General features: G+C 52.0%; 1 protein-coding gene across 1 annotated transcript in view; it reads left to right on the top strand.

Annotated features, from left to right (window-relative positions):
- The window catches only part of C10H1orf127 (chromosome 10 C1orf127 homolog), a 31,291-nt gene extending 21,617 nt beyond the window's left edge, over positions 1 to 9,674 (top strand). Inside the window, exons 7-13 of the mRNA XM_026782297.1 lie at positions 842 to 979; positions 1,482 to 1,566; positions 2,521 to 2,717; positions 2,944 to 3,067; positions 5,123 to 5,189; positions 8,821 to 9,339; positions 9,380 to 9,674. Of these exons, the coding sequence (XP_026638098.1) occupies positions 842 to 979; positions 1,482 to 1,566; positions 2,521 to 2,717; positions 2,944 to 3,067; positions 5,123 to 5,189; positions 8,821 to 9,339; positions 9,380 to 9,470 (1,221 nt within the window). The 3' untranslated portion in view covers positions 9,471 to 9,674. The remainder of the gene's footprint in view (positions 1 to 841; positions 980 to 1,481; positions 1,567 to 2,520; positions 2,718 to 2,943; positions 3,068 to 5,122; positions 5,190 to 8,820; positions 9,340 to 9,379) is intronic.
- The last annotated feature ends 309 nt before the right edge of the window (positions 9,675 to 9,983 follow it).

Below are 9,983 nucleotides of genomic sequence, written 5' to 3'. Positions count from 1 at the left end.
TATATATATATATTCACTATATAATCCTGACTGGCTGGAATTTTCTATGTAAATCAGGCTGGCCTTGAACTCACAGAGATCCGCCTGCCTCTGCCTCCCGAGTGCTGGGATTAAAAGCACTTGCTACCACCGTCCAGCTTTTCTTTTTTAATAGTTCGGGCTGGAAGTGGAATCAAACCCAGGGTGTGCTAGGCAATTACTCTACTAACTGAGCTATGCCCCAGTCCCTAGTTTCTATTGTTTGGAGACAAGATTTTACTACATAGCCCAGGCTGTCACTTAAATCATGTAAATCCCCCTGCTTCACACTCGCAAGTGTTAGGAACACAGCCATCACTACACCAGGCACCCACTTTTTCTCCTGGTCTTAGGGGTTCTCACAGTCACCTGGGGAGAGCCTCCCTCACACCCCTTTGAGTCTTTGGAATCCCTGCATCCCATTTGTCTTAGAGTCTTCCCTCAGTCTGGACTGGGCTGTGCTTTTTCCTTGAAACTCTCGCGTCACTAGATACCAATCTTTATTCACAGCCCCCATTGATCGTGTCCCATTTCAGGCCGCCAGTCACGCTGGCCTGGATGGTACAGAAGCTGAGTGACTGGCCCTGCTCTCGGGGGCCCAGTATGTTTATCTGTGCTCTAAACACCCCTGTAAGAGGTCGGCTTCCCTGGAATATAAGAGCATCAGCATGTTTAAGTTGCTGCTGTTCTACCCCTTGGTCAGCTGAGCCTTTCCATGACCTTGTCACTATCTTGAGTCCCACCCCCAAGTACCCATGATCCTTGACCCCAAATGAGCATGTCTCCTGGTCAGCTGGATTGTGACTTTGCCTTATGTCATCAGACCCCGTGGATGCTGTCCCTTCGAGGGGAGCTGGTGGCTTCTCTGGAGGACGCCAGCTTGATGGGATTAGATGTGGACATTGGTGCCACCACAGTCACCGTCCAAAGCCCACGACAAGAACTTCTTCAGAGACAGGAGGTCAGTGGTGGACAGTGGCCAGGCCGGGCTTGAGGGGGTCCCCACAGCCTGGCACACCCCCAGGAGCACTTTGTCATCCCGCAGTGCCAGTTCACGTGTCCACCTGTGAGACTGGACAGATTTAGGCAGGCGGCTTTGAAAATTGGGCCCCATTAGCGTAAAGTGCTCTGCTCGGCAGATGAGGGGCTCCGGCAATCATGTATTCAGCGCGTCCTGATCATGGTGGCAGGATCATAATTGCCATCTCTTTAAATAGCCCAAAGTTGCCGTGTAAGAGAAGACGGCTCACATGACATTTGCTCCGAGCTTGCTTCCTGCTAAAAATATCCTGGCTAAATAATATTTCCTGGTTGTGCTGGAGCAACAGGCCCTGGCCTGGGCCCTGACTCTTGGGGCTTTGTTCAGAGATGAAAGGGTGGAGTAGAGAAGGGTAGGCCCTTAAGGAGGGAGAGTGCCTCTAGAAGGAACAGTGGCCACAGTGGGGACCTCCCTGCTTCCCCAGGTATGGAACACTTCCCTGGAGCTCCTGCCACTCTGGCTGGTGAGCGGTTCCTATGCCTACTCCCTCAAGGCTGCGTGCCCCCTGGGTAAGATACAGGAGTGCCCCTGATGCCCACCTCTGATTTTGGCACTGTCTGTCAACTCCTGTTTTCTCCCCTCCGCCAAACACCTTGTCCCCACTGCCCCATTCTGCTGCCTCTCTTCTTAGCGGAGTGTGAAGTGTGACTACGGACATGGGAGCAGTCCGAGCAGCGAGTTAAGTGTGACTGTAAGCAGTGCTATCTACTGAGGGCTGCAGATCTGGGATCTGGGAACTTCTGGGGGCCCCAGGCAGGCTCTAGGGTCTGTGGTCATATTCTGCAAGACTTTGAGGCGATACCTTCCCTTCCCATGCACCTCTTCATTGTGAGGAGGCCAGGAAATCTGGAAGCATTCTGCTGACCTCCAGGGAATCTGAAGGCTAAAGCTCTCACTACGCAGTTAGATGGATCAAAGGCTTTGTCCTGTGAGGGCAGGTGAGAGATGAGGAACACGGCAGGTTTGATGAGAATTTTATCATGAAGTAAGTCTCAGAATGAGAACTCTGGGGAGTCCAGCGGCCTTGGGGGATGTCCTTGCCAAATCCACACACTCCCGCCCTGTTGGTACTATTTGAAATATCTTTATTTGGAGGCAAATGCTTTCTCATTTAGCAACTGCAAAGCCAGCTCAGAACACCTTATGAGAGAACTGGTACAACAAAGCTCTTGCTAAAGTGTAAACAACTGATACAGGCTGTCCCCTACCAGCAGCTTGCCATGGGAGGGGCGCCAGGCAGGGCCATGAACTGCAGTCTTGGCCTTTGCCAGCCTGCTTCTGGCACTGCTTTTCCAGAAACCTTCTCGAATGGCAGTATCCTCTGATTCCTTCTTTTCTTGGGACATCAAGTTCCAGAGTCCAAGTGAACTGAGTCGTGTGTGGGCTGGCCTCAGGTGTGGCTTTGGCTAAGACCCTGCATCCCTGTAGCTCGTTTTCTGGGTCGTGCTTCCTTCTGGTTCCAGTGTCGTCCCAGCCAGGGTCGGAGGTCTCAGTTTACATCCCCAAGCAGAGACTGGGTCTGGTTAGGAGAGGACTCCATGTGGAAGAGATCCTGAGCCCCAGGTTCCTGCGGGTGCACCAGTCCAACACCTTCACGGTGACTGAGGACAGAGACTTCGTGGTTGTCAGCATCCCAGCCCTGCTGCTGCTCCAGTACCAGGTCAGCATCCTGGTGTTATGGCCTTGCTTCTTCCTCAGATACCTCTTGCTTGGGCTGTTGGTTGAGCCTGAAGTTAGAGAGCAGGTCTTTGGGGGCTGGCTGGGTGCTGGCCTTACTGTTTATGTCCTAGAGGCTTTGCTTTGTTTGGGAGGTGGCCCCAGCAGGGACAGTCAGAGGACAAGGGATGTATCTCATCACATGGAACCAATGCCTTGCTGTCCCACAGCCATGCCCAGATGCCAGAGAATCCCCAGGGACACAAGCGTTCTACAGGGTGGACCTGAGCCTTGCCTTTGTGGAGATGGTCTCCCCAGTACACTGGAGAGTGGAGAACTTTTTCCAGTGTGTGGGTAAGTGAGGAGCCCTGAAAACACACTTGCTAGTGGCAGGTACATGCCACCCATGGTCTCGCTCCCTGCCCTGGCTTCATTCTCCTTTGGCAGTATTCATTCTCTGGACCGAGAGCTCCCACATCTCAGCAGCTGAGTGATTCTGTCAAGTACGCTGCTGGAACTGGAGAGGCCTAGGTCCTGAATGGTGAAAAGGGAGACAGAGGCAGAAGTGCATCAGCTTCCCAGCTCAGCCTCGACTGTGTGTGTGTGTGCATGTGTATGTGTATGTGTGTGTATGTGTAGGTGTGTGTGTGTGTGCATGTGTATGTGTGTGTGTGTGTGCACATGGATATGGGAGCCAAAGGATAATATCCAGTGTCTACCTTACTCGTTCAACAGTCTCTCACTGGCCCTCGAGCCTACCTTGACAGCTACTCTGACCAGATAGCAAACGTTAAGGATCCTCCTGTCTCTGTCCCCCTAGTACTAGAATTACAGGTGCACAGGGCTTTAAGAACATCTAGGTTTTTTGTTTTTGTTTGCTTGTGTTTTTTTTTTTCAATTTTATGTGCCTAAATGTTTTTCCTGAATGTTTTTTCCTGGTGCACAGGGAGTTGCTCTGATCCCGTGGAACTGGAATCACAGACAGTTGTGAGCCGCTATGTAGGTGCTGGGAATTGAACTCAGGTCCTCTGGAAGAGCAGTCAGTGCTTTTAACCACTGAGCCATCTCTCTGGCTCCATGGCCTTTTTATTTTTCAAACAAGGGATCTAGATATCTGATCTCAGATCATTCTTACTCTGCTGTGGTAAACGCCTTACTGATTGATCTTTCTTTTTATTTTTTAATTAATTACTTAATTTTGTTTTTTTTGAGATGGAGTTTCTCTGTATAACAGCTCTGGCTGTCCTGGAACTCACTCTGTGGACCAGGCTGGCTTTGAACTCACAGAGATCTGCCTGTCTCTGCCTCCCAAGTGCTGGGATTAAAGGCGTGGGCTGCCACTGCCCTGCTTGTTTCTAATTTTGAGACCAGGTCTTAGTGTGTAGCCTTGGCTGGTGTTAAATTCCCTCAGCCTCCCAGGTGCTTGGTTTGCAGGCGTGTACCACTTCTCTGAGTGTTGTCTCAGGTTTTGTTTTGTTTGAGACAATCAGAGACTCATTTAGCCCAGGCTGGCCTTGAACTCACTACACAGTCAAAGATCACATTGAATTTCTGGCCCTTCTGCCTCCAGGCCTCAAGAGCTGAGGTTACAGGAAGCGGCCACTCTGGTGAGTTTATGAAGTACTGGGGATCAACCCAGGCTTCCTGTACTAGGCAACCACTCTGCCCACTGGGCTACATCCCTAGTTCCCACCTCGGCTTTTCTTTCCAATCTGGAACCTAAGGATCCTAGAGCCTGTCACAACGCTGCATTAGACGCAGAGAGAACCTGGTACAGGATGTCCCATTTCCATTTTGGTGTGTCCCACCGTCTCTGTGTGGGCTCCAGTGCCTCAGGTCTGTCAGTGCCTCAAACTGCTTGGCAGAGAGCCCGAGCCTCTGCACTGTGCCCTTCATCTGAGGCAAGTTGCCCTATAAACACCGTGCAAGCTCCCGCGCGAGGAATGCCGCCGCTGTCTTGAAGGGGCTTTCGGTGAATGCCGGACAACCAGACAACCTGGTATTCACACATGCAAAACCACCAGGAGCAAAACCCATTCAGATCCAGCACGAGGAAATACACATAATTCACAAATGATGTCAATCACTTTCATCTCAGGACTTCCTAACTGTCCTCAATAGAAGACAGACGGGAAGGAGATTGAACTCAGATGTTAATAGTGCAAGAATGCCCCGTTACCAGGATATGATGTCTCGGTGCTGCATAAAAATGTAATTATATTCAGAACTATATTTAAAGATTAAAAGGGGGACTGCCTACCACATCTAGCCCCAAACTCAGAAACAAAGACAAAGGCGGGATGGGTTGGGGGGTGGGGCGTGAGGACGGGGTCGAGTTCTAACAGGCTGCTAAAAATGGAAATATTTCTCGAAAGTTTTTACATGTTTCGGCTGCTTTTGTTTTAGCAGTTTCCTGCGGCACTGATATTGATTTTGGAAGGGGGGGTTGGAACTCTACCCGGCCAGGATTCAGCAGGCACTGGCTATGAGAGAGAGAGAGCAGGGAGGGAGCAGAGGCCACCGGATGGGGTCTCTCCAGTAGCCTGTAAGGGGAGATAGGAGGCATCTCCTATCTTGTGGAGGGCAGGTGGAGCCAGGAGGAGCCTTGTGGAGGGCAGGTGGACCCAGGAGGAGGTGCCAGCGATGAGATGGACTTTGTTATAGCCTCGGAAGGGTAGGTAGGTTGTTCACAGGGAGATAATGAATAAAATACGAAAATAGCAACAGCAATAAAAACATTTTAGGAGGATTTTTTTTTCTCCCTCCCTGGGAAGATTTACACGGCGAAAGAATGTTCCCTTTCTGGTTTTATTAATTTCATATCAGCAGCCGGAATGAATTTCTCCCCTTCCTGGTCCCCAGTGCACCTCCTCTGTACCTCCTTGCAGCTTCCAGAGCTTTCTGTTCTTTTTATAGTCTCTGCTCTCCGCTCCTGCCTTTCCCTGCAGTCTAGAAGCCTGGGTGGAGATCAGGGGCTGCAGCTCATACAGGTTTTCTTCTTCAGCTTTTGCTTTTATCAACCACTTACTTACAAGTGCTGGTAAGACCTGATTTTCACCAGGAATTTTTACAAAACGTCTTTCCTCTGTCAATCCGTGACTCGTGAGTCAGACTCTGAATGGGTCGCCTACGTGCCTGCAGTTCTGGGACTTTTCTTATAGACTTTGGTTCGTTTCAGTTTTTGCGGGTGGGTGTTTTGCCCGCACGTGTGTCTGTATACCATGTTTATGCCTGGTGCCCTCTGAGTCAGAAGAGGGCATCAGCTCTCCATGAATTAGAGTTACAGGTGGTTGTGACAGACCATGTGGGTGCTGGGAACTGAACCCAGGTCCTCTGAAAGAGCAACAGGTGCTCTTAACCACCAAGCCATGTCTTCAGCCTCAGGATACAGATTTTTAAAAGTCTCCCTCTCCCTTACAAAATGAAAACCAAACCCAAAGGGTGTTCAAGAGCATCCTAACAGTTTCAGGTGGCAGCTTCTGAGAACAATGGAGTAAGCAGGGTGCCCACACCTGAAAAGAAAAGTCAATGGCAATGGGGGTGTGGCCATGGCAGTGGGGGTGTAGCCATGGCAGTGAGGGGTGCCTTCATCTTCCAAAGACTGGGTGAAGGTTAGCAAAATGGCTCAGCAGGTAAAGGTGCTTGCTGCCCAGCCTGCTAGCCTGAGCTTGATCTCCAGGACCCACGCGGCAAAAGGGAAGAAGTGACCTCTGACCTCTGCAGTGTGGCATGTGTAGTTTCCCTGTGATAAAACATCTCAAGACGTGAGTGAGAGGACCTGGGTGGAAATGTGGTGGGAGTCAGGTAAGAAGCATAAACCAGTGAGGGTAAGGGCATCCAGGACCTGGGGAAGGGGGCAAAGCCGCAGTGGGGTTTAGGAAAGAAGGAGTGGCAGGCAGTTCAGGCAGCAGGAGTCACCAGATTCCCCACAAAGAGACAGGCCTGACTTCTCTGGGGACGCATCTGAGAGGGTCCTGCCTTGTAAGGAGGTAGACCTCGGTGGCCAAGTCTGCCCATTGTTCTGTGTGAAGCTGGTGATAGGGAAGTGTTCTCTGGATCTGGGCATGGTGCCTCATGCCTGCGTTTGCAGAGTTTGAGGGGCTGAACAGGAGGAAGGCTGAGTTCAAGAACAGCCTAGGCTACTTATGGGAAGCCTATCTCAGATATAACCACACAACGACATCCCTACAAAACCTCACCATTTTAACCACCTTGCAGCCTGCCCCAAGGATACTAAATGGTTGTACTGGACCTGTGGATTAGGAGTTGCTACTTAGCGTGCTGGGAGAATGCCACGGGAACCTGGTCCCCAGAGGCCAGGGGTGCTGCTGACCATCTTAAAATGTACAAGATGCCCCCACCCCCAACATGGTACAGTATGGTTTGGTCTAGGATATCAGCAGTGCTTGGCTGGCTAACCTGAGGATGGTCAGGCAGGCAACATTACCCATTTCTGATTGATTTCTGGGGTTGGACCGATCAATGTATTAAACCTCAAAATAGGAGATGGCTCCCCAATGAAACCAGCTGGTAGCATCCAGGCTGGGCAGTGAATGGAGTCAGGAGATCTCTGCAGAAACCTGGGTTTATGTGTTTTAAGTTCATTAGTCTCTGTTCACTGAAACAGAGTCTCAGATCCAGACCGGCCAGGACCTTGCTCTCTAGTCAAGGATGAACTTGAACTTCTGATCCCTTTGCCAACACCTTCTGACTTGCTGGGGTTACCGGTGTGAACCACAGTACTTGGCTTGTATCATTCTGGAGGCTGAACTCAGGGACTTGTGATGCTAAGCAAGCATTCCGCCAACTTAGCTGTGTTTCTAGCACAGATAACTTAATTTCAAAGCTCTGTGAGATTCAGCCATGAGGACAGCTCCTCAGCCAGGGCTGGGCACTGACCACCAGGCTTCTCTTCTTTGGGGAACGGATCAATGCTTCCGTGGCAGGAAGATTTCGCTTCCCTAGGGGGAAGGCTGACTTCTGCTTTCCACTTGGGAGAGTTAAGAGAAGACTCACTTGTCTCAACAGCCACACCGAGGGCGACTCTACCCACCCTGTCCCCTGGATGGGAGACCGTTTCAGCGGAAGTGCCGCCGCCTGCTGCCTCTCCCCAGTTCCAGATCCCGCGAGTGGCTGCTCAGGATGAGCCCCTTCGGCGTTTTGTGCACCAGTCTGCTAAAGAAACCACCGAGGCAAATCCACAGCCGTGTGCTCTGCGTGCTGTTCCCTACCCAAGGGTCTGGTCCCCACGAGGCGGGGATGGCTTTAACTGGGCCTAAGCCCTTTCTCTCACTACCCTTTATTCACGGATAGCTACACTTTGACAACCCCTGGTCACATTTCTTCCTCAAACTCAGAATGTTTCCCAGGGAAAGCAGGGACCTAACATGCTCCACCTCGGGGCAGGGCCCTTGCACCTGTCCTGCTTGGCTCACATTGAAGAAGGTAGCGGTAGAAACAGCTGCTGTATTCACAAGGGGGTTGAAAACTGAGGCAGGCACGCTCCAACAGTGGAGGTGGGGGTCCTGGAGGCAGGCCTAGAAGCTCAGCCTGAGGCCACTGTCCCCACATCCTTCTCTGGGCTGAGGTTCATAGGGTTGCTAGGGTCATACCCTTTTATTTCTGATGCTTTTCCTCTCTGTGCAGCTGGAACCAGCAGCACCGTTCTTGCAAACGGCTCCACCGGAAGGAGGAAGCTGGATGTCCACTGCCTTCTCTTCCACCAGTGCAAGCCAAGAGCATCGTGGTCCTCAGACTCCTCCAAAAAAGGCAGACTTAATTCCACGTCTCTGGGCTCCAGCTACACTCTCCTCAGAGCACACGGAAGCTTCTCAGGCTGGCCCCAGACCTTCACAGGCGGTCTTCCTGTCTCACGCTTCCATGACCACATATTTGTCTCCAGAAGTCCCCTCTCCTCTGTGGCCTTCTTGGCGATCTGATGGGCCCCAACCGCTGCTGGGTTCTGAACCATCTGTTCCCCTAACCAAAGTTCCAAGAGTCATGATGACTGAGCAGGACTCTGCCCAGCCGTCAGGCAGTCCCTTCCCACTGGCACAATTGTCAAGAGAGACTGTGAAATCAACAGAGTCTGTGGATCCCACCCCAAGGGAGCCTGCCCACATCGGCGAGGAAGTTCCATCATGGACAAGGCCCTTCAGGAGCCACCTCGATGAAGAGGGGTTGATTTTCCACCGTGCTCCCAGAAGGCCTCAGGAGATACTACCAATAACCAAGGCTGAGGAGCCACTGCAGAATGAACAAGATCCATCTGGAGAAGGGGTCAGAGGGTACCTGGATCTGTCAACCTCAGAACCAAGGCAGGGCACAGAAGGGCTGGGACTCATTGTCTTGCCAGGGACTGATGTCAGATTCACTATCCAAAGAGGGAGACAGCCAGATGCCAGTGCCCACCTGGGGACCTCCAGTTCAGAGCTCCCTGGGAGGCACAGTGTGGGCTCAGCAGATCCTCAGATAGTACTTCCCAGGGACCTTCTGACTGCCACCTCTGAGAAGCTTGCAACCCCTTCTGAAGGTGCAGACAGTACCCTACAGCTTGAGTCAGTGCCTACATGGCCTGAGGCCTGGCCATCCACATACAGCCAGCCCCCTACCTCCACACACCCAAAGCCTTCTGGCTCCCCCAGAAAACAGATTGCTCTGCCCCAGTGAGGCTGGATTCCCCCTCCCTGATGGTCAGGAGTTGATGGAGGCCAGGTTGGCCCCAACCCCTGAGAGCCATCAGCTTCCTGAGCTTTAGCGCATGTGGAGGGGGGTGCTCAAGAGGCCCCTGTGCTGAGCCTTTCTAGAGACTTCAGCAGTGAGTCAGTGTCCAGGGAGGGGAGGCACAAAAGGAAGGGAGGACGTGGTTTGGCATGTCCCTACTTCCCTTCAGAAGGCGGCTGCGACAGGACCAGAGCCCCGGCCTCCCTGAGCTGGCCCAGCTGTACTTCACATCTCACTATTAAATCTGGGAAGGCGTCTGGGCAGCATGCAGGCCTATAGCCAGGCCCACCCGTGTCTAGGGCTCTGGCCCCAGTGTCTCCTCTTTTGCTTTGTAACCTTAGCAGGGCACTAGCCTTCCTGAGTCTTAGTTTCCTCGTCAATGGAGGGGAAATGATACTCGTTCCTCCCCGGTGGGGTTATTGAAGGAGGTGAACAATAATCACATAAAGCCTTGGGTACCGAGCCCCGTGCAAGCATGCTGGAATCCCTGGGGAGGGAGGATGGAGTGTCAGCACAAACTATGGTTTCTATGGCAGCAGCTGGTACC

Source organism: Microtus ochrogaster, chromosome 10 (assembly GCF_000317375.1).
Source record: "Microtus ochrogaster isolate Prairie Vole_2 chromosome 10, MicOch1.0, whole genome shotgun sequence".
NCBI lineage: Eukaryota > Metazoa > Chordata > Mammalia > Rodentia > Cricetidae > Microtus > Microtus ochrogaster.
This window is presented reverse-complemented; position numbering and strand designations above follow the sequence as displayed.